The sequence below is a fragment of the Tyto alba genome, unplaced genomic scaffold, assembly GCF_018691265.1.
Source record: "Tyto alba isolate M040663 unplaced genomic scaffold, T.alba_DEE_v4.0 Super-Scaffold_28, whole genome shotgun sequence".
Taxonomy (NCBI): Eukaryota; Metazoa; Chordata; class Aves; order Strigiformes; family Tytonidae; genus Tyto; species Tyto alba.
In genome coordinates, this window is record NW_024881302.1 from 1,970,252 (window position 1) to 1,994,401 (window position 24,150).

Below are 24,150 nucleotides of genomic sequence, written 5' to 3' on the forward strand. Positions count from 1 at the left end.
AAAATCTTAACGAAAAATCATGAGGATGTAGCATGACAATGTTGCCTTAGAAAAGCAACGAGGAAGCAGCAATGACAAAAACCTGAAACGCAGGTAAAAGAGCAGCAAAAAAAAGATGCCATCAGATGGCGGTCTCTAATGCAAGCAGATTTCTCAGCCCCCTCCAGTTCATGATTCAGTCTTTCTCCTGGAAGTAATTTACAATAACGAAAGCCAGCTAATACCCAGGTGAGTGAAGGGCAGAGTATATTTGGCTCCGATCTGAAGCATGTTTACTGTAAGGAGGAAGAGTTGTGAGATGAATCTTTTCTTTGACAGCTCTGAGATCTCTTAACCAAATCCCACACAACACCGAAGTGCTCTCCCATTTTCTTGAAATTTAATTAGGCGAGGCTATACTGTACACACAATTATATACAAGTAAGATAATTGTAGTGGAGGGCTCTAAGGCATGTAGATGAGCACAAAATTTGTCTTTAAGCAAATCCGCACCGGTGGAGTATGTTTTGCTTGGCATAAATGCTTTGCTGGATTAGGAGCTATATTTGTTATTTCTTAAAAAGGAGGCGCATTAGCAGTCCTATTGCTGGATCAGCACGGCAACTAGAATTAAATATGCTACAACAGTGTTGCAGGAAGCACACAGCTACGACGAGAAGCCCAACGTCCCACACTGACCACATCCAATTCTTACTGCTGTGTGCAGTCCTTGTAGGCGTGAGATTGACACCTCCCTGAAATCTAGCAGCAGACAAAAAAAAAATCAAGTTATCCAGAGCAGAGTATTCCAGGCACTAAACGGGGGGTCAGGAGCTCCCAGCTGCACTCCTGAAGTTATCAGTTATTTGCTATCCGACCTCTCCAGCTTTCTGAGCCTTCGCATCGCTGAAGATGGAACTGGGGGTGAGAATGCACCTTGTCACTTGAGCAGCACGCCCCGCTCCCCAGGCACAACTCGCGTCTGCCAAGCCTGACGCCAGGCTGAGCTGGATTAAGCGTGGTTAAAGTTTGGTCACAGCTCAGCTCCACAGATGCTCCCGAGGCTCCCCCCCTGCCCAGAGCATCACGCAGTGCCCCCGCTCCGGCTGCCCCAGCACAAGCTCCCCCTTCCCTGCTACAAAAACTGGGGCACGAGCAGCCAGGGAGCTCTTGCTGCCGAGCTGCTTTGCTTCTGCCCACTGACATTAGCTCCCGTAATGTTATTTGAAAATCGAGCTCTCTTGAGGTCCTCATGCTGTTCTGGGAATTGGCACACTGGCGCTTCACCTTGAAAGCCTAATGCCGTTTCTTTCCCCCACTGTTCCTCTGAATTCCCATCTAGGTACTATATTTTCTGTTAGCTGCACTTACCCTGCTCTCATCCCTCGACAAACCGCTGCTGAAGAAAACTCTACCACTAGACTAATGTTTCTGAATGCTTTAAAGTACAACTCTGCTTCCCAGCATGTATCTCTCTTTAGACTTTAAGGATCCTGCCCCTCCCTGCTCATCCCCCTTCTCTTTAAGGAATCACTACTTTTCAGAAAAGCGTGTATCACCAAATTATGGTTTTTTTGCAGATAATGAACGTGGAGGAGAAGTCCCTCACCAAATCTGAAGTTGTGCATCGTGCAGAATGCACTGTGCCTGTTGACAAATCAAGGGACTGCGGTGTGCCTCTCTACAATTGAACTTTTAAATAGAAAAATACCTGTTTGTTTAAAAAGAAAGGTGAACAATTCATGTGATTAGTAATCACAGACTGGGAAATTTCTTAAATGCAGGAAAACAACAGAGCGACTTCCTATCGGTCCCACGGACAGGGCTGTTGGTGTATTTGATTCAAAACCTCATGGGGTGAAACCCCCCGACCCTACTGACCCCCGTGCAGTCTGAAATGGCACAGGCTGCTTTGCACAGCGGGGAGGCAGCGTGATGTGTCTGGGACAAACAATGCTGATCTTACAGCAAGTAAAAATGCTATTTTCAGCCTTAAACTCTAAACCATAAACTCCGGTCTCTAAAGAGTTTGAATGGTCAGGTCTGTAAATTTAAACCAGCCCTCAGACGAGGTACCTGTGTGAAGCCACTGCTAATAAGAGGCTATCTGAGACTTATTTTTGAAAAAAAGAAGCCCTGAGAAAATTACCACTTTTAACAGAAACTTTGTCAAATGGAAGCAAATTTCACTATTATGCACTAAGTATCTTGGCTGCAAATGAACCGCATCCGCATCAAGCTGTGAATATGAAATTAATCTAAGGCATAACCTTTAGATCTACACTTTGACAATATTTTAGTGCCGAGCTATAAATATTTGATCTGTTACTCTTCTGAGTAAAATGGATTTGTTGTGCTCGTCTGCAGAGTTATCAATTATTCCAAAGTATATTTATTGATGATTAAATGACTTGAAAAGTGCTTTTTTCTTCTGATGTTATTATATCTAGCGAGTAAACATGGAAATGAACTATCTCTAGCATCAATATTAACCCTTTATCTTGGGAAGAAAACATTTCCTGCCTGATGACACATAGAACTAAGTATCAACCAAGATATTTACAGTACGTGCTGGATTCTAGTTAATTATGTATGAATATATTTCTTTATGTTTTGGGGTCACACTTAGTGCTAAGATTCAGCTTCCATCTGCAATCACTAGAGAAATAAAACAGCATCCTTAAGTCATCAGCAAAGAATGATTCAATCTATTGAAAGAATATTATAAAAACCTCCTTGCACTGCGAAATAAATGAATCTAAACCCATGACTCACATACAGTGGCCGGATGGTTTTTCAGAGCGATGATGAGTTGAAAACAGGCTTTGGTGAATAGTTTGGATATCAGCTTTTTAGCAATTCTTTGTTCTGCTTGCTGGAAGTGCAGACATCGAGAAAGCAGGAGTATCTTGTGCAATGATATCGAAATGGCACAGAGTGGGGGTTTGGGGCATTTTGCCCCCGTGTAAAGACCTGGCACACCACTGGCAAACCGTGTTACAGACAGAGCTGCAGCTTGCAGGACGTGACACAGAATGGCTGCTCAGACCCGTTATCCGGCGTGCCACGGAGCGAGAGCAAGAGGCAGAAGTTAAGGAAACCCAACCTTTGCCGAAGGCCGCCTCGGCAGCGTGCCAGAAGAGGGGGTCTGGGTTGGTTTGGGTCACTGTATGGTTGCATGTAGAGGACAGGGCTGGATCTGGCCTCCCAGCCTGCACTGGAAGGATTGATAACCTTACATGGTTTTTGTTCCAAAGTAACTTCCTGGATCTGGTTTACAATTGAGGACTCAGTGAGAGCGCGAAATCAGACTGATACGAGCTTTCACTGCTGATGGAAGTTCAGCTGCACCGTGAAGTGACACGCAACCTTCAACGGTTTCCCCCTTCCGACACTGATTATAATAAATACCATTGGAGAAGCAGAAAATGCCCCAGCTGCTGAGCTGCCAGCAGTGCTGCCTGCCTGCAGCACCCTGGAAAAGAGCCAGCGCTTCCTTTCACCGGGAACATCGCACACGCTGCTGGTGGGAAAACCACACTGGTAGGAACACACGTTGCAGGATCAGGTCCTGGGCGCTCCTGGACCTGTAGGCACCGGTGTCACCAATCTGCTCCTACCCACACAACCGAAATCTGACAGTAAAAACTCCTGTTCAGCCCAGTCGCTTTGTCACCATGTTCCTTGTGATGAGTAATGTCACTTTTAAGCCTAATTATGCAGGTATATTTATTATCCTATGCTTGGCCATAGCGCTGGGGTACTTGCGTAATTTCACAGACGAGTGACACTTAAGACAGCACATTACTGTCAGCAGCCTCCATCTCATTTCATGCTAATTGCTCTCCAAAATTGTGTGATGCAGTTTTGACACAAAAACATTTTCAACAGTATCATTAATTCAGGGGGGCAGGGGAGGTGTGGGGGGAACATTTCCTGAAGTAATTACAGCCAACATCCTCAGTCATTCCTAATTATTTAATACAGCCCCACCCAAACACACTTTAATGCTGATTACCAGAAAGACATGTATTATCTACTCTACTTTGAAGTATGATAAATGGATTCTGTTTAGGAGAAAGTAAATATTACCTGTTGTAGCCAGTGATCCAAAACGTTGAAATACTTCATTTATCCATTTTCCAAAATGCTTATCAAACCTATTATTTAATTTATTCTACGGCACAGCTGTTGTTAAATGTTGCTGGTGTTGGACTAGATAACATCATAATACATTTTAATGAACTCACTGTGTTTTATAGGCTCCTTTGTTCTAAAATCGTCATTTATGCCTCAAAGAAAATGAAGAGCATCTTTTAACTCAAATGACAAGGAATTCAGTGAAAAGAGAGCAGATCCTAATATAAGGATGCCGCTCACCCAATCTTCCAGCTAGCCATGATGCGCACAATTAGATCCTAGGAATTCACTGTACATTTTAATGTAGAATTTAATGTGGTTGGTCTCCATTCTCCCTCCAAGAAAATGTAGTTTATTTTGAGATGTTTTGTCTTTAAGGATTATCATATTATGCCAATGAGTAACCTGAGCATTGACCTGCTTCACTGAGGCATGGTGTGTCCTGGAATAATTTTTCAATCATCCTCTAATACCAGCTCTGCAGGTCACGGGAGACACCCATGAAAAATCAGGCTGTTTTGTCATTTCTGGGACAGATGGCAGTGCCTGACTCAGGGGACAGGACTCCAGGAATGTTTGCTAAGCAGAGTGACGTGCTGCTCATCTGGTGACACACAGGATGATGTGGCAGAACAAGCATCTCATGCCAAAGGCTTGGGGTTCCTTGAGACTTTTTGGGCGGATCTAGGAGCAAAACTTCCATGTTTGTCAGAGATCTGCTCTGCTTTTTCACACGTGGAAAGTGACCCCACATCGGTCTTTTAGAGGGAATTTGGGAGAAAAAAAGGCAAGAGACCCTAAAGTTTGAAAAACTGTTTATGTGTCTTCCTCTGTGCTATCCCCAAAGAAGCTTTTGTTTGTTCACTCTACTTCCATAGGAACATGGCTGCTGAGCTCCTGTTGATGCTGTTCTCCGTGCTCCTGGAGCACCCTCTTCTGTTTAAGCAGCTGCAATTCTCATTTCAGCTCCAGCAACACACAGACCAAATACGAAACCAGCCCTCGAAACACCTGCAGGAATATACACTTCTTTAGCAACCAACCAGGCATATCAATGATTAACTCTGGTTCACCTTAACTTGCTTTGAAACCCAGGACATGCTCAGATACTGAATGTGTGAACCTGTAGCACGAAGATTTCTCTAACAAACTCTGCTCTTAACGTACCAATGGAGCCGCTTCGGGGTACTGTTCTGATGGATGCGATATCCTATTTTCCACAGTGTTTCAAGTACCCTTTTTAACAGATTTTTTTTGTTGTTGTTGCAATCACACCTCGCTCACACAGGCTACCAGGCACCTGGGTTATAAAAACAGATCAAGAAGCAGAGCTGCAGGTCCGATGCACCCACCGTGGGGGTGTCAGCCCTGGCAAAACCCCACAGAAATCACCGTCCCACTTGCTGGGAAGTCACCCGGCTGCCACCCTGGCAGGACACCGACCCCAGCACGCATGTTGTGGCCAAAACACCTTGCGCAGGGGAGAAGCTGTGTCGCCTCACAGCTCCCCACCCAAGGCAGCACCCAGGGGTGCCAGTAACGGGCCTGGGTCCCCATTCTCCCCACAGCCAGGGCTGCTGGGGCAGGGGGCTGGGGTCCCCAGTCACTCCGCTGCCAGAGGCTCCAGCTCCTCAGGGGAAAGCCCTGAGGGGACACAACGCAGGCAGCAGCCTCCCAGCCCCCTTCAGCAGCCACCGGGCGAGGGGTCGCCAAATGGCTCCCACAGGCCGCCACTCTCTCAGGGCCGACCAGAGAGCGGCAGCTAGAGGGACCCCGCCGCGGAGGCGCTCCGGGCAGTACTTCTCTATGGTCAGAGGCCTGACAGAGCGCTGCGGGCGCTGGAGGACGTCAGTAGGAGTGGCGTGCTAGCGGCCGTGAGCGTGAGTGAGTCGCCACTCTAGGCGGAGACTCGATGGTCAGCCAGCCCGGCGCCCAGCCGGGGATCCGCGGATCTCTATGGTGGGGGAGCCGGGGCAGAGCGCCGTGCTCCGTGCCCGGCGGCGCTCTAGGCCGCCTCTCGATGGTGCGGGCGGTTGCTAGGCGGTGCGGGGCCTAGGCCGCGGCGGGTCGGCGCCGCCATGGCCGCGGCGGGCCCGGCGGAGGGGCCGTGCGTGTTGTGCTGCGGGGAGCTGGAGGTGGTGGCGCTGGGCCGCTGCGACCATCCCATCTGCTACCGGTGCTCGGTGCGGATGCGGGCGCTGTGCGGCGTGCGGTACTGCGCGGTGTGCCGGGAGGAGCTGGGCCAGGTGAGGCCGGGGCCCGCGCAGCCGGCGGGGCCGAGCTGCTTCCCTCCAATTCCCCGCCCGGTACCGGGCTCTGTCAGTGTCCCGCCGGGCTGGGCTCGGGCCGGCTGCCGTGGGGAGGGCGGGGGGGAGGCCTCGGGCTGGGCTGGGGCCGGAGTCGGGCCGCGGAGCGACTGGTGAAATCTGCTGAGTGGAGCCGTGGGGGAGGAAACATCCCCCCGCCGGGAGCTTTCCGCGTTTATCTACCGTCTGCCTCGCTCCCGGGGCTGCGGCCGCCGTTCAGAGGAGGCGGGAGGCATCTTGGAAACAAAATATGAGGGAAATAGAATTTAAAAGGAGGTTTTTTGTTTTTTTTTTTTTTTTTTAAATTAACAGGGCTTGCTCTCTGGAGTTGATATTACGTGATCTCAGAGGACTCTGTCATCCTGCCGAATTCCTGACTTAAGTTTAAGCTCGGGGGGAGAACATATTTTGTATTCTTTCAGGGCTTGCTCATGCCTTGCGTTACAGCACCCTGTGCTGCATTTGCCTTCAGCTCCAGTTAGCATGAGCTGTCGCTTGGGCTTAGGCTTGAAAAGCCATTTTCTCCCCAGTTACAATTATTCTGCTAGATTTCTGCTTTCCTCCCAGGCTGCTGGAGTGATAGTGCCGGGCCCTGTGGTGGAGCTGGGGGGAAGTCGCCCCGATACAGGGCTCAGCTGTGCGGGGCAGCTGAGGATGCGGTGAACCACTTGAAGAAAAGTTATTTGAGGGTGTTTGTAAAAACAAATCCTTGTATGTCAATTTGTTTTTGCAGAACCAATGCAGAAAAAACCCAAACCCTTTGAGAAGAGAATTGGTGCTAGCACTGAATGAAATATGCTGAGGTCATTTAGGGAATAAATATTTTGGGGGAAGGCGCTCACCCCTTGGCCAAAGGAGAGTCCCCCAACTAAACTGTTGGTGTTGGCTGCTCTTCATGGTGTTCAAATGGAAGGTTTTTAGGCTGTGTGCTGAAGATCCTCAGGCTTTGTGGAGGCCAGAAAGGTTGATTAGATTTTTAGACAGAGTTTACTGGCAGAGGAGTAGCCTCTGTGTACACGAAGAAACTGTAAGTAATTTTATCTCTGATCATCCTCTGAGCAGCTGCTGCTCTGCTTCTCCCGTCGTAGGAAGAAGCCAGATGTGATGTTGCTCTTCATCCTTAAACCTGCTTGTCTTTGGGTCACAGGTGGACTGTTACATCCCAGGAGCTTTTCAACTTTGTAATATTGCTATATTATTGTGGCCTGAACTTTGCTTCACTCAGCCGTCTCTCTCCCTCCTTTACGAACTGTTTAAACGATCCTTTTATTATAATTGTCTGAGAGGTCATTTTTAATGGCTGTGCTCTTTTTTTCCCCCGTTGTCTTTAAGTGCCATTATAATACTGTTCTGTCTGTTCACCCATCTGTCCCAAGGAAAGAAAAAAAAGATACTGTGGGGGTGTAGATCACATCAAAAGTGCTGTTGAATGACCTGAACGTATATGTAGGACCTAAAACCGTGTCTCTTAATTTGCATAGCGTGTGGAATTAGCACGGGCCAGTACGACACTACCAAATCTCAGCCAGTGTCGTACAGAGTAGCATAAACCAGACTGGTAAATGTCACAGCAGAATGTCTGAAGGAAATATAACTGCAAAGATGAGTGACGGAGGAGAAAGCAGGATCAACCTGTTATGGTAATATGTGCTTTCAGTGGAGCATAATTGTTGCAGTGAAGTTAGGAAGGATTTCTTGTTGACCTGTAAACTATCCCTGACGTATACTTGGATCAGGCTCGGAGGATCTGTCAGTGTGCTTGTTATATATGAGTGTCTGCAATTGTTCTTGGAACTGCTGTAGGAAATTGCATTGGACTCCTGTGATAAAATCTACTTTTCAACAATCCGTTCCTCTCTTCTAAAACTCACTTTGGGCCAAAATGAAATGTCAGTAAAACTTCACCAAAACTAAATTTTGTAAAGAATTGGAGTTAGATATGGTTGTCATTTATCCAACAATTTTAAACTTGTATTCTCTTTATTTTAAACTTAATATTTCAGCAAGCTGGGTGTTTTTGTTTTAGTTAACAGTAGCCCCACTGTAAAGAAAGTCTTAAAAGGCCCCACAAAACCAGACACAAAAGACTCGTTCCGTGGTATTTTACCCCAATGAGAGTAGAAGAATGATTTTAAAAGACCACACTACATGCCTGTTAGATAATTGAATGCTCTTATTAAGGTTGTGAGCATTTCTAGATTTACAGTGGTTACTGTAAGAACTGAAAGGCGCTTACTGTGTTTGTGTCTCAGCCTGTCTGGGCTGGTGCAGGTTACTCTAGCTGTTTCATAAATGTTGCAGCTACCCCAGCAGTTCCCAAACTGGGAACCTGTGCTGGAGCAGACCAGTGGTAGGTGGCTTCTGAAGAAGGATGTAATATTGTAAACGGCTGGAGTGTGAGGCCCAGGCTGCTCGGAGGCTCAGCGGGAGCAACTGTGAGCAGGCAGGTCCCCTTAGAAGGGGAATGTGGTACAAATAATTTGGGAAGTGATGTAGTGGTTTGTTTCTTGCTTTCCTGGTAGTTAAGGAAAGAAAAACGGTGGTTTCCCAGTCAGACTCTGAGTAATGTCACTTTTCTCTTACAGCCTGTAGGTTTGTGTGTGATCTACCAGGAGATAGGAGGGAGTGCAGTGCAGGGCTCTTGATGGGCATTCGCTGCAGAAGGGGTTGAATTGGTTGAAGATATTTACTCTTAGCACAGCTGTGGTAGCAAAACATACCATAAAAGAGTTTCCTAATCTAGTTCAAAATCCAAAGACCAGGCTAGTCCAATCCACCTTCGTCTAATCTGGCTCACTTGCTGGAAGTTGATAAGGAGCAGTCACGGTGGCTTTGCTGGCAGTTGTGGGGGCAGTAACCGGGGGTGGCGGTGAGCAGCTGGGACTGACACAAAGCTCTGCAAGTGTTGTCCAGGCTTCAGGCTGTGGCAGGTTCCCTGACAAACAGAGTTTGTGCTGAGGGGTTTATCTGGGATCCCAAAGACTCTGCAGCCTGAGCGTGCTCTTGCTGATTCTTGTGTTGCCTGCAGGTTGTCTTCGGGCGGAAGCTTACGTCCTTCTCAACAATAGCACTTAACCAGTTGCAGCATGAGAAGAAATACGACATTTATTTTATGGATGGAGATGTTTATGCACTGTACAGGTAAGTACTGGGATCCTTTCTGTAATGTCTCCCTAAAGCAGCATATTCTTATCCACATTACGTGGCAGGAAGTGCATGCTTTAGTGGAACAGTGTGGTTTTGTGTCATGGGAATAGAGTGGCTGCCGTGCTGCGTCCGTGAGTCACCGTGCAGTGCAGGTGGCTCTGGTAGGGTGAGAGGCTGGAGCGGCGCAGTTGGCAAAGGGAGCAGCTCCTCAAGGCTGGAGTGTTGGATTCACCGACGTGGAATACAGAAGTTGATCTGCCAAGAAAAGTTGCTTCTTGTTTCTTTAGCCGCAGCAAACTTGCTGGAATGCTTTTCATTCCTTGCATGGCTGCTGTGGAAGTTGGTGAAGACTGAATTACTATTATGATTGTGTTTATTGCTGTGCTGCATAAGGACTGATCAAAACCAGTTGTACTAAACATTGTATGAAAAGAGCAACCGTGTCTGCTTACAAAGATTTTAATTCTAAATGGGAGAGGAAAAGGGTGAAATAAAAAACCAATGCAAAAAAAATGTGGCATCAACATCATGTTAAAAAATATATTTTTAGAACATGCTTAATTGGGAGGCTTTAAGATAATTAAAAGCAGTTAAAAGGAAAGAAGAGTGAAAAAAGATGAAACCATACAGGCAGCGGTACCTTTTTCTTGGAGAATTGTGCGTTATATCTGACCTGATTTGGACTGAGAACGTATGTAGCTTTGCTGATAAATTTACAGTTTTTCATGACTTCATATTTATGGAATTGGGCAACGGGTTTAGTGAACAGAATCACTTGGAAGAACATTCTGATTAATTATACACCAGCTCTGGGAATTGCTTTTGATGATACAGTTTCTGGTGAGATTACCGTTCCGTGGTCAACAATCAAGTGCAAGGCAGTGGATTTTCCCGCTGAGACCAGTGCTCTGTCTTCAGCTCTTGTTGGGAATCATTGTGGGGTTTTTGTTTGGTTATTTTTTTTCCCTTTTCTATTACAATTCTTTATCTCTCCCTACTGTATTCCTCAGTTTCTGACAGTAGAAAGTGTAATTAAATTGGATGTGAATATTGCATATATCAGCTGGATCTTCAATAAGCAAGGATTTTGTTGCATGGATGTGTTACAGTCCACTCAGTTTTACAGTGGCAATGTATTACTTACACTGTGACTGTTCAGCTCTTTGCTTAAAGTTGAAGCCTCTGTGTAATTTGGTTCTGTTTTGTTCCTGACATAAGACAAAGTATTCTTGGAATAAGCAGGACGCTAACCTCGTTACAGATTGCTGGGGGAGCTATAAAAATGCAGCCTTCTGCCACTGATGGAACATTTGTTTTTTCGATAAAGGTATCGGGTTGCTGAGAGGGAATCAGATAATCCTTAGGAAATCTTTCTCGTCCCTTAGGAAGCTGCTGCAGCATGAATGCTCTTTGTGTCCAGATGTGAAGCCTTTCAACACCTTTGCAGATCTGGAACAGCACATGAGGAAGCAGCATGAACTCTTCTGTTGCAAACTCTGTGTTAAACACTTAAAGGTGAGCTAGTTCTGTGTGTTAATGGGTGGGAAGGAAGGGCGCTTCCCTGCGTGACCCCCAAGAGTACCTGGGGAGGTGGGAGAAAGGGGGTGGCTGAACAGCACCGATTTATTTTCTAGGTTTCCTCTGTCGGCCTACCATGAGGCCAGTTGTGTTAAGTCTTTCTTCTTCATGAACTGTTTAATGAAGATGGCCCGGAGGTTCTCAATGGATTATATTTTAAATTAAACCCAACCATATTAGTAACCTCCTGATGTTAGCTCCTCTGCCACAACATGGGTACATACCAATCCCTGAATGTCTGATAGTTAATCCCGAATCGTACAGAGACTTTGTCACAACTGTAACGGCAGAAATTTGATGTGTATTAAGATTTCTACTTGTAATGACTTTACAAGCTAAAACTGTAACTTATAAAAACACTGGGTTTCAGTTCAGAAAGCATCACGGAGTGATGGATTTATTTCTCCGATCAGAGTCAGCATAGCATTTACAGTTGGATCACGTACAGGATGGGGATCCATCTTGCTGGTTTAATGAGATACAATTATATTTCATTATCTTGTTTATTTGTTCAGAGCAAATTTCCTGTATCTTGTTGATTTGGTTGTAAAATGAAACACACTGTTGCGTGCAATTGAGGTCCGCTGTGTTTGATGTACACAAGTAGAACGTGACCAGGAACTGTTTTAAAAAGTATTTTACGACCTGCTAAAGATAAAACTGTTACTGGAAAGCTGAGATGTCTGAAAAAAGAAAGAGGTGAGGTCTGAAAAGCCTTAAAACTACTCATCTTACCACCACCATCATTGTCCTTTTTTATTTTTTTAATTCCACCCAAATTTCACTGGAAAGTGCTGGTGTTATGTCGGTCAGGAGGTGCTTTTTCACAGTTTGAAAGTCAGAATTCCGCCTTTCCCTGGAGCTAGCGTGATTTTTGTATTTCTGCATTACACATCAGACAAAATCAGCAGCTACTGTTCAGTGAATTCTAGGACTGGGAACCTCAGTGTCTAATAGTTGTCAGCATTCCTTATTGTTGTAGGAGGGAATTTAATGCATGAAAGCATATTTTTAGAACTCATTACACATGGTTTTGTATGTGTGTGTGTTTTCTCTGAAACCAGTTAAATGTCAAATCGGAGAAATGCATTTATCCACGGTTGGTTTATGCCAACTGAACTGTAGTTTACTGCCGAAAGGGACAGGAACCAGAAGTGATCAGGCTGACCTGAATGAACACGAATACGTTGGGTTTGGGGTTTTTTTTTCAGGGTTAACTTTCAGTGAACTGATTTGGCTTGCTTTCCTGTGGCCATGCAGTCGCTAGAGCTAATTCAAGGGAAGTGGTCAGGGGAGGGCAGGAGCGCTTCTTTCGCTTGCAGTGTCCCTTGAGCTCTGGTGGAGAGGTGTTTCCACGGTCAGCTTAAGTAACCAGCACTAAGGGAACTTGTTTGTCATCGTCTGTCCCAGAGAATTCACAAACAATATTCCAACTTGCCGGCTTTTTATTTCAGAATATTGCAGAGGCTTTTATTTTGCAGAAAAAAGTTCCATATTACCAGTATCCACTGAAAAGAAATTCCTAAACTTGCAGAAGCTTCAGTTCATCAGCCTAGCTAAACCAAAGGAACCTTTTCCCAGAACAAGTTAACCGACCTTGTTGAGGCGAGAAATAAAGGATATTCTGTTCTCAAGGCTGTGTTGATCTTTTTGGCATCTTCAGAACCCTTCAAACCAAAATAGCTTGCATGTTAGTAGGGACAGAAGATTGGCTTATAACACAGAATTTGTTCACGGAACAGTCCTTCGTTTGAAGTTACCCTGGGGTAGTTGCTATCTGAGGAAAGTAAAGCAGCTCACTTCTGGTTTATGGATTTTTTTTTTTTTAATTTGAGTATGCAAAATACCGTATGTTCATAAATACATATTTAGGATTTCCCTCCACCCCCCGAAATTATAATTTAAAGTTTGTTGGATTATGTTAATACACACACACGAAAAAAGTGAAAGGCAAACAGGCGGATTAGATCTGTTTCCCATGTTCAAAGTGAGTGAAATGCAAGTTAGATTTAATTTGGATCTCTCACTTGAATTTTGTTTCCTATTCACTGAAAGTTTTAGGTGTTGGTTGTCGAATTGCATTTTTCTGAAGCAAATCTTCTACTCCCACAAATGAACAAGTTGCGCACAGCCCATTTTATTCCCTTTTGTTCTCTGTTCACAAGAAGTAATACATGTGCATATATATGTATCTCTTCAGATTTTTACTTACGAACGGAAATGGTATTCTCGTAAGGACCTTGCCCGTCATCGAATCCATGGAGATCCAGATGACACCTCTCATCGTGGGCATCCCCTGTGTAAATTTTGCGACGAGCGTTACTTGGATAACGATGAGTTACTGAAACACCTAAGGCGAGATCATTATTTCTGTCATTTCTGTGACTCTGATGGCGCTCAGGAATACTACAGGTTTGTGCAGGCAGTTTGTTCTTCTTTCTGTAGCTTAAATTTTGAGGAAAAATTGTTTGGGTCTGCTTTGAGTTTTGAGGAAAGTAGTGCTCGAAGACAGAGTGCAAGAATGTGAACAGCTTGGCTGCAGTCTCTTTTTTTCCTCAAACCGATAGCCAAAGTAATCGCTTTCTGTCTAGTCCATGTTTTAAAGTTTTCTTCATTAACGTTCAACGTTGAAAGTTACGTTTTGCAGCGTGACAGCAGATGTCTGCAGCTGTCCAGTGTGTCAACTCGAATGCTCCAAAGTTCGTGCGCAGATAGAAGTGAATTTTCTTTTGTGCAATACATGCCTCGTACAGCTGGATGTGAGGAGTATCAGCCAGTAGGTTTAGTTTAACATCTGGGATTATGTGTTACGCTCTGTGGCGCCTGTACACAAGTGGTTTCAGCTGGAAAGCTTACCTGGGGATAAAGAAAGAACCAGCCACTTAGGCTTGGCTTTGCTTCGTCTTGTAAGGGTAGCCATATACCATTAGTAAAACACGTTGGGAAGGTTGCAGCTCAGCCTCTTTTCTCTTTCCAGTGATTACGAGTACCTTCGTGAGCACTTCCGTGAAAAGCACTTCCTTTGTGAAGAGGGACGGTGCAGCACGGAACAGTTTACTCACGCTTTCCGCACAGAAATAGATTACAAAGCGCACAAAACAGCCTGCCACAGCAAGAGCAGGGCAGAGGCCAGGCAGAACCGGCAGATAGACCTTCAGTTTAACTATGCTCCTAGGCACCAGAGGAGGAACGAGGGTAAGCATGGCCGGGGGACAAGGTGGACAGAAACGTGTTCATTCTTACTGCTTTGAGGGTTTTCAGGAACATGTGGTGAACGTTTCCTAGCCAGGAAGAAATTCTTTACAAAGCGGGTGGGCAAGCCCTGGAACAGGACCCTGAGTGGTTGTAGTGTTTGTCCTTGAAGATAACCAGAACTTGACCTGACAGGGCCTTGGGCAACCAAACGTAGTTTGAGTTGGCCTTGCTTTGAGTGAGGGGATGGAGCAGATGGCATCCAGAGATCTCTTCCTACCTAAATTGTTTTACAATTTTTTTCCCCCGTGTATGGATTTAATGATGATAACATAATTTTATGAAAATTGCTGACTTTCTTCTCCGATTTGTAATTATGTGAGTGACTTCTATTACAGTTAATACAAAGTAGTGATGAACATGGAGCGTGAGACCAGAGTAGCGTGTCCGCTTAAGAGTGTAGAGATCGACTTACATATGAACTTTTCTTCCGTGTGGAGCTGTATGTAGAGAGATCTCTGCATAAAAACAGAACTAAAAACTCTCATGTGAGGTTACAATACATGGAATCCATATACTGTAAAATGTATTTTAATGTAGCGGTCCTGAAGATCATATAGACAACTTAATCATCGGAAAGAAATCAAGGTAGATTTGTTTGTACTAGTATGTTTTTGCTTTTTTCAGATTAGAGAAATAGCTTTGAGAGTGATCACCCATCCCTCCTGTTTAGGTGTTATAGGTGGAGAGGACTATGAAGAAGTTGACAGGTATAACAGGCAAGGGAGGTCGGGCAGATTGGGCAGCCGAGGAAGTCAGCAAAACAGAAGAGGCAGCTGGAGGTATAAGAGGTGAGTCGCACATTTGGTGGCTTTTTATTGCTGCTTAGTGTTGTTTTTTACTTACCTATTAACAGTGGTTTTGTAGACCAGTAGGACAGAAGTGGGTACAAAATTTGGAAGCCTCCATGGCAAATCCTTAGTTGAGAGTAGAACTAGCTTTCAGTCTAAGCCTGCGTGCTGACTGCACGCTTGATCAAAGTAAAATTATTTTGTGTGAAGTTTGAGCTCTCCGGACTTGACGCAGCAAGCAATTAATGTGATCTTCAACTTGTGGGTTAAATAGACTCGGAATCCTAAATAAATTTCAGCAACTGTTTTTGTGCTAACTTTTCTAAGTAGGATTTTCTGCCGTAGGTGACAAGTGTTGGCAGGTTTAATGGACTTTTTGGTCTGGGTAATCATGAAGTTCCTATTCTAAGGATCATGCTTTTCATTGAACTAACAGATCTCTGTGTGGCCAGACTGAGTGCTTTGGAAAAAGAAGAGGGTTAAGTATTGAAATGAAATTTTGCATTTATATGTCTTTTCATCCACACGAGACCTGAGCGCTTTATACATACTGCACATCTATTTTTCTTCTTTTTTTCTTGCTGGACGGTCAGCTGGTTCATTACTGGTGATTTCACTGGGGGAAAAAGTCCATCTCCAAACACTTCTCTGTTGGTGTCGCATGTGGACCGTGCATGTGTTGAGAGTTCATGACAAGCCATATTTCAAAGAATTACTGTGGTCTACGAGTATGATTTCATACGTTTGAAAATGGATGGGAGAGACAGGTGTCCCCATGCATCCTTGGTACTTGTTCACCCAGTTCACCCCGGTTTCTTCTGGCCTGGATTGTTACCACCACATGTAGAACTGGCAGATGCAGGGGGTGTGAATGTTGCCTGTCTCACCAGCTGGCACCAGGGTGTTTTGGAGTGGTGGCTTGGTTGTAGCCTTCTCGGCAGGTGGCAGCACAAGGTCGGGGACGGCCATCGGAGTGACAGCGCAGAGGTGAGAGCTGGAGCGAGGCAAAGCTGCTCTGTAATCCTTGCTGTTTGACCAAGAAAATCTGCCCTGTCCTGTAGGGAAGAAGAAGACAGAGATGTTGCAGCAGCAGTCAGGGCGTCTGTAGCAGCTAAACGGCAAGAAGAGAAAAAACGGGTGGAAGACAAAGAGGACAGCAGCAGTAGAGGTAAAAAGGAAGACTTGAGGGATTCTGAAGTGCTCAGCTCCAAACGTCTGCCAAAGTCGACAAATGATGCTACAGGTTAGTGTTGAACGTGTTCTGCAGCAGCGGGGACGCATGATGGGTCTGGAGAGCAGCCTGGCAAGGGTGGGGATTGCCGTGCATTGTTCTCAAAAGCTGGTGGACGTGGGTAGAGCTGTGCAGGATCCTAATCCAGCAACACGGATTTGCAGTGAAATGTGTCCGAGTGGGCTGGGGTTCCTGCAGCAGGTTCTGCCTGAGATGGAGCTGGGTAGAAATACCAAATGCAATTAACGTGTGATGTTCCATCCAAATCAGTACAGTCTAAGAATGTGCCATTTCCTACTCTGGCATGCAAGAACTGATTTATTGTGATGCTTGAGCTGAGTTTCCCCTTTTTTCAGAACCTGTTCCTCCCAGTAGAAGTTTATAACTGATGAAAGCAAACCTTTATTTTGTCCCAGGTCCATTTTGGGGCAATTAAATACAATGCAGTGGCGTTTCGATATCACTGTTGGTTCAAATCCATCTTCCACTGTTTTATTGCTCCTACAACAGGATTTCCCCTTAAAGATTATACGCTCTCATTATGAGCTGAGAGCTGCTGAGAGCTCTGTTTGGTTAATGGGAACAGCTCAGCTGGGGATGACAGGCAAGGTTCTCTCCCCCAGCTGCCTGCCCAGCTTTTGCTGCATGGATGTCAAAGCTGTTATCGGTCTGTCCCTGAACTCCTGCAGCCCGTGACAACAGAGGGTTTGGGTTTTAAGGCAAATCTAAATTAGGAATGAGTTATGTTTCAATGTAAAATGGCTGCCCAGGAAGTAATTGCTGAGCAGCTTGGGCATCTGTGCAGCAGAGGTGTGGTGAACAGCTCAGAGGAGCAGCTTTCCAAACGAAGAGGCGATGGCATGCATCAGTTAAAGCACTGAGGCTCTGGTGAAGACCCTGACCCTGTGCAGGCAGTTGAGTGCTAACCTCTGGTCGAAGCCTGGAGCAGGCAGCCGGGGCGTTGGCATCTCAGTCTCTAGAGGGTTCCACCACAAAGTGCTTATCAACCAGTGTTCTGCTCGTGTTAAGTATCATGAATTTCCCGTGTGCTACAGCCAGTACACGATGACGTAATGGTGAATGCAGTTAATTGAAGGAAAGAGTGATGCATGGCTTTAAATAGTCCTTTTGGAATGTCACAGTTAATGACATCATCAGCTGCTGAAAATAGGACTTGTTAATGCTGCTGTCATGTTCATTGAGAGCTTCTACTCAGAAATGAATGGATTTTAGTTGAAAACATTTCTTTGCTCTTTTTGTCAATACTCCAAAAGAAGCAGCTGCTAATGGTGCTTTAAGCCAAGATGACTTTCCAGCAATTGGTTCGGCAGCGGGACCTCTACAAGGGTAAGTATGTGCAAGGCTGCAGCAGTGAGAAAGCAGATTTAGAAACTTACTTATGTTCCTGCATTTCTGGAGCAAATCATTTTACAGATCACTTAAACTGCAAATGCTTCCCTTCTTCCTCGAGCTGTTTCTGTGCTAGTCACCTGCATGAACGGTGTGGGATGTTGCTTCGGTTCATGGCTTGATCTTTTGGTGGCGCAGCGTCAGGGAAATTCTCACTATTCTCCATTCCACCCATTTTTAACTTGATAGCTTATCTTGAAGGAGATGTAAACTGTGAGGTTTAAAATTCATCACCTGAAGTTGGTGTTGATTGGAATAGTGTCTTTGCGGGATGTGGCAGGTCGAATGCGCCTGCGCGTACAGCTCTGGTCAGGGTGGGCTGTACTGACACAGCGCCGGTGACACAGCAGGGCTGGTGTGACTTCTTTGAGCAGACCCAGAGCCAGTTTACAAGCCCGAGTGCATTTGCATCCCGTTGACAGTTGGGTCAGTTGTGCCACCCTCGGTGATAGTCCGAGGACAAGTGCAGGCAGGAACGGGGCTCGTTCTGCCTGTTGTGTAACGGGCTGTACTTTTCCTTTCTCCCAGCTCTGCCCAGCTAGCAGCGGTTAAGCTTAAAGAAGAAGATTTCCCAAGCTTGTCATCCTCTGCAGCACCCACCATCTCTTCTGGGATGCCTTTGACATACACAGCGACTGCAAAGAAAGCAGCTTTTCAGGAGGAGGATTTTCCGGCTCTGGTGTCCAAAATGAGGCCTAACAATAAAACGGTAACAAACATCACATCTGCGTGGAACAACGGTTCCAGTAAAAATGTGGTTAAAGCCATCAGCAACCCTTGTGTAAACCAGATAGCCAAAAAACCATCCTCCTTGAATAGCACTAAGGGAAGTAAGAAGAGCAATAAACTCTCTCTGTCAGACGATGAAGACAGTGGTAGTGGCTTGACGACCCAGGAGATCAGAAACACCCCAACGATGTTTGATGTATCGTCCTTGCTGGCAGCTTCTACCTCACAGACTTTCACAAAAGTGAGCAAGAAAAAGAAGGTGGGGGTTGAGAAGCAGAGACCGTCGTCCCCGCACCCGTCACAGGAGACATCCTTTCCCAGGGCATCGGCCGAAAAGCTGCCGGAAGCAGAGCAGACACCAAATGCACCCTCCGCTCTTCACGCCGCTGACAGATCCGCAGCGGTCATGAATGGTCATCTGGAAAAATCATTAGCCATCTGTAGCACACCCAAAGAGCCCCCTGGCCTTAAAAAGCCCACAGTGACTAACAAATGCCCTTTACCTCAGGAAGACTTCCCAGCTCTTGGGAGCTCAGGATCGGCTAGAATGCCCCCGCCACCAGGTAAGCGCGGCGGGGCAGGGCCAGCTTTGCTTGGAGGTAGCTCGGAGGAATGTGGCACGTGGCTGAGGTGCGTGAACTGCTCCTTCTGGCCCTCGTGCGAGGAGCGGTTCTGCCACCACGCGCTCGCTTTGGTGGCTTTGAAGTTGGGGGGAAAAAAAAAAAATTAAAAAAAAAAAAAAAAAAAATGCAAGTCGGGGTGACCTGGTTGGGCTTGAATGTCCTCTGTAGCTCACGGCTGAAGCGGTGCCGCTGGTGGGGTGTCGCTGCAGGTGTCTGGTCCCCGGGGGGGGGGGGGGGAGCTCAGAGAGGAGCAGCCTGTCTCTACCTGTCGCTGCTTTTCTGATGAGTCCCAGCCAACACATACCTGTGCTTTCCTGCTTTGAGATCCTGCTTGGAAGCCACTGCGGGCAGAGGGAATCCCCCTTTAGCTGTGACCTGTGCCCCGCCGGTACTTGTCACTTCTGTTGTGTTTGCAGAGATTTAACGCCCTTGCTTTTAGCGGTGCCGTGATCTTGTCAAACTGGAGTAACAAACGGGGCTTACAGCCCTTTTAACGAAGGCAGGATCGCATCAGGAGGTGCCTGCGTAGCTGTTTTGTTCTGCGCTGCTCTGCAGATACTGCTAGGTGGAGTCTGCTAGAACATGCCATGCCTAGTGCTGGTGTGAATTCTGGAGTGATTTCTGTTCACTTTAATAATGTAAAAGTGTTTTTCGTTGCAAATTTGAGTGGTTTTTAAAAACTATTTTCTACTGAAAACATAAATTAAAAATTAAAGCCCTTTCTCTCTAGAGTGTAACATCAGCTGCTGTGAAGTGCTACTTGACCTGACTGTTAAGGCAACAGATTTCCACCGAATTTTTAGAGTTTTTTCCAATATGGTGATGTCTGCACTGCTGGCTCGTGCTTCTGGAGAGTACCTCAGACCACTGGTGTTAATTTTAGTGGTATGTGGGTGCCACAGATACGTGCTCTAACTCCCTGCCCATTCTCTGCTTTCGTTTAGGCTTTAACACTGTGGTGCTATTAAAGAGTCCTCCTCCGCCTCCGGGACTGTCGGTGCCTGTTAGTAAACCCCCTCCAGGTTTTGCTGTTATTCCATCCACCAATATCTCTGAACCTGTCACTACGTCTTTGAAAGAGTAAGTAAAAGCCCTTTGAGTAGGGGATACTTCATACATTACATCTCAGTTATGTCATAGGGGCTTGGAAGGGCAGGTGCAGTACCCTGAGGGGATTATTCTGAATGGGGGCAGGTGTTTCACGGTTCCTGCCGGGGAGCCCCGTGGCCGTTGTGGGCTGGATTCAGGAGAGCTCTGTAAAGGAAAGCACAAGCGTCGTGTGGATGCAAGTCTGAGGCAATGAAATCCTCTGCAGCGTGGCAGCTCAGGCTTTTGTCTTTTCTCGATTCATTTGGAAATCTGCAGCTTCAGCAAACTTTTTAACCTTTGCGTTGATTCTGAGTCCCAGAAGCAAGGTGCTGAAGCGTGTTTTCCTTGGTGACCTCTAAGTGCCTTCATTGCTCTGACCTTCCCAGTATCTGGTCTCTGGCCGGGGCCCTCCTGGGCTGCAGAGATGAGTTTACAGGAAAAGGGGAGGGAAACATTTGTGTAAGTTTAATACAAACATCTGTATGAAGCTGTTTGGTTTTACTCATGGCGTGGTCTTTGAGTCTTTTTAGTGAGCCTAGCTTACAAAACAGCCAGTCAAGACTCTGTTAAACTGGCGTTTTAAACATTCTGTCTAGGTAAAGCTGGATTCTAGTACAGTAATCCCACGGGACAGATTCCATCGTCCTTTCAGGAAAGCTGCATGCTGCTCCTAGTAATCACACGTGTAGTTGGGTGGAGAAAGGGCGGGCACCCTGCAGAAGAGACCAGCCGTGTAATATACATCCCGCAGCATCCTTGTGTAACAGGAAGCAATGTCAAAGTCACTTCTGGTCTTTTGAAATGCAGGCCAAAATCCTGTCGCGGATCGTACTTGATACCTGAAAACTTTCAGCAAAGGAACATTCAGCTGATACAATCTATTAAAGAATTTCTTCAAAGCGATGAGTCCAAGTTCAATAAATTTAAAACTCATTCTGGGCAGTTCAGACAGGTGAGTGGGCAAAGCACCTTTGGATTCCTGAAGCCTTCCTCTCGGGGAGAAAGTGAATCACAGGAGGATTTTTTTATATATATATATGTTGGTGGTTTGTGTTTTTTTTTTTTTTCCTTACTATTCCAATTCTCTCTTCTCTGAAGGGTCTGATTTCTGCAGCACAGTACTACAAAAGCTGCCGAGAACTGCTTGGAGATAACTTCAAGAAAATTTTTAACGAGTTGTTGGTGTTGTTACCGGACACAGTTAAGCAACAAGAACTGCTTTCTGCTCACAACGATTTCAGAATCAAAGAAAAACAAAGCTCCAACAAACCCAAAAAGAACAAAAAGAATGTTTGGCAGAGGGACTCCAACTCCGACCTCGACTGCTGTATCTGCCCGACGTGTAAGCAAGTGCTGACTCAGCAGGACGTTGTCACCCATAAAGCTTTGCATATTGAGGACGAGGAGTTCCCTTCCTTACAAGCAATCAGCAGAATCATCAGTTAGCTTTCCCGAAGACCAATAAACCAGTCTGTCTCTCTCTGAATCGGCACTTTTTGGAAGGAGGTTTGGCTGTGTAGTGTGGCTGAGAGCCGGTGCCCGTGGAGGAGTCGGGGAGCTGTTGGAGCCCTCGGTGCTGTTCATAAATATTGTGCACGGGGCTCCCGGGACTGCGCCGTAGCTGACGAACAGCCAAAGTCTGAGCTTCCGAAACGCCTGAGTAGAATTAGGCTGAAGTTGCAGGGGGTGGGGGGGGTGGGGGGGGGGGCGGGCAGGGGCCACCTTTCTCCTGTACCATGCAATAGCTGAGAAAATACTTTCTGATCTGAAGACTGACAGGGGACACAATAGGGGAAGAAGCATCTGGTTTGGGTTTTTTCTTTCTTTTTTCAGGGGGTGGGGGAAGATACTGAACGGAAGCAAAAGTGGCTTCCCTTATAATATTCTGATTTTTTTTTTTTTTTTTTTTTGTGCTGTTTCTGTGACCACAAAGATCACAGTAGTCAGGGGTATAAAGGTGCAGAATAGGAAAAGATGCTACTCACTGGTGAGTAAAACAATTACAGCTGCGGGTCTGTAAACATCGGGCTGCTCCTACAGCAAATTCCTGTCTGAAAGCGGAATTAATTCTACTTGAAGAATTGGACTGATCAGTGCGATTAGTTGAACGTGAGATTTTGAAGTTGCCTCTGACCTTTTATGTAACATGTTCTTTAAAGAAACTTATTTTGTAGCACTGCATGTAGAATAGTAACGTTAAGGCTTTACTTTCCGTAAAGCACCCTTCACAGTCCTTTTATTTAATGACTGCCATGTTTCTAATTTCTTGGATGTGTTAATGGTGGGAGCTCTGGCCAACAGCATACCGGGACATTAAATGCTGCTGATCACTGACCGTGTTTCTCTGCAGTGCCTTTAAGTGCATTTCTCCGGTTACGGTGGGCTGCACTACCAAGGGTCATTTGTTCAGACTCTGTGGAGCGTTTGCCACCCGCGCCGGGTGGCGCAGCTTTGCCAAGGCCCCGCTCGCTCCCGCCTCGGCGACGAGGGGGGAATCTCTTCCTCGTTTGCAGCGACTCCCCCGGCGGAGGGACGGGAGGAATTCACGGCTGTGATTCAGCGTCTGAGTCTCTCCCGTCCCGCCCGACCAGGTTTAGTTATCTTTAACGTGGGGGGAATAAAGTCGAAATTAATTTATGTAATTTTTCGTGACAAACCGCTGCTTTTATAGAAGCATCATTTCTACGAGATAGAGCTCGGAGTGTTGCTGAAGAGCTAGTCCTGGCCACAGAAAGTTTCCCTTTTCTTAGGCTTCTTATTTTTGCTTGCTGTCAGGCTGCACCGTGCTTTTGTTGTTTTGTTTTTGTTTTTGTTTTTTTTTTTTTTTCTGACTAATTGAGGCTCTCCCATCACCTGAGCGTGTTGTATTCAGCACCGGGCCCAGGCTGCACCCCCTGCACACGGAGCTGGGGCGGGGGGGGATGAGGGGAGGATTATTTGCCCGTCCGGCTCTTTAGAAAACGCATGAAGACGTGACAAGTAGTGACGCTTGTGTGCTCCTGCTCCGGGGCGGGGTGCGAGGCCGCGCCGCTTCCCCTTTGCTGCCTCCCACCCCCCCGGCTGCTCCTCGCCCGGGCTCTGCTCGGGGACACGGGGCACCCGTTCTCTGCAGGAGTCTCTTACGTCTTCCCTCGACTCTCCGTTTCTTCTGGGTTAGCAGACACGTGGTTCCCACCGGGCGGGTGCCGCTCTAAAGTTTCCTCGAGGCGACCGATCTCTCTGGCCTGACGAGTGCAGTTTCCTTGTTCCTCGTGCTCACCTGATTCAATAAAGTATTACCAAATTTTGTTCAGGCCCCTTCTATTCATTTTTAACTCTTTATTGAAAATAAGTTGCAGTTGGTACACAGACACTGAAAATACATAATCACAGATTGTTCTCTCAAAAGAATTTTTTTTATATATATATATATATAATATATACAAAAGTTGTAAACATTTTTCACTTATTTCCATACACAGTCCACTTTATACTACAATGCACAGAAGGTTAGTGACAACTGCAACTCTTTGAAGCGATCTGCTCAGACAGAGGTATCTGCAAACACACTTCCATTTGCAAACCACATTTGGTACCGGTTTGATATTAAAACTCTGAAAGAATCTGAGGTTTGAATGCATATTGCAACCAAATCCAGGCAGCTGAACGTGGGTTTCAAGTTGGGAGAGCGAGGGCTCTTGCTGAGCCTCGCCGGGGGTGGGAGAGGGGCTTCTGGCACACGCAGCTTCCCCGCGCTGTCTGGAAAAGCACCGGGAATAAATAAACCCGAGCGGAACCAGCCCCCTCCGCGCTCCCCGACACACTGCGGGAAAACAAAGGCTGAGAGGAAGTCTGCAAATTTGTGTCTACAGTAGCTTTTAGCGAGAGAAATACCA

The 24,150-nt window shown here is 46.2% G+C and overlaps 1 protein-coding gene across 2 annotated transcripts; it reads left to right on the forward strand.

Annotated features, from left to right (window-relative positions):
- The first annotated feature begins 6,005 nt into the window (after positions 1-6,005).
- On the forward strand, positions 6,006-23,562 carry ZNF598 (zinc finger protein 598, E3 ubiquitin ligase). 2 transcript variants are annotated; one of them, XM_042798344.1, is made up of 12 exons: positions 6,006-6,365; positions 9,454-9,566; positions 10,958-11,087; positions 13,351-13,562; positions 14,128-14,345; positions 15,076-15,193; positions 16,255-16,436; positions 17,699-17,771; positions 18,363-19,126; positions 20,131-20,266; positions 21,083-21,227; positions 21,374-23,562. In XM_042798344.1, the coding sequence occupies exons 1-12, from the start codon at positions 6,198-6,200 to the stop codon at positions 21,719-21,721; spliced, it is 2,607 nt and encodes an 868-aa protein (XP_042654278.1). In that variant the 5' UTR covers positions 6,006-6,197; the 3' UTR covers positions 21,722-23,562. The 2 variants fall into 2 exon arrangements, with proteins under 2 accessions (XP_042654278.1, XP_042654279.1); XM_042798345.1 differs by having other exon boundaries at positions 17,702-17,771.
- Positions 23,563-24,150: the final 588 nt, after the last annotated feature.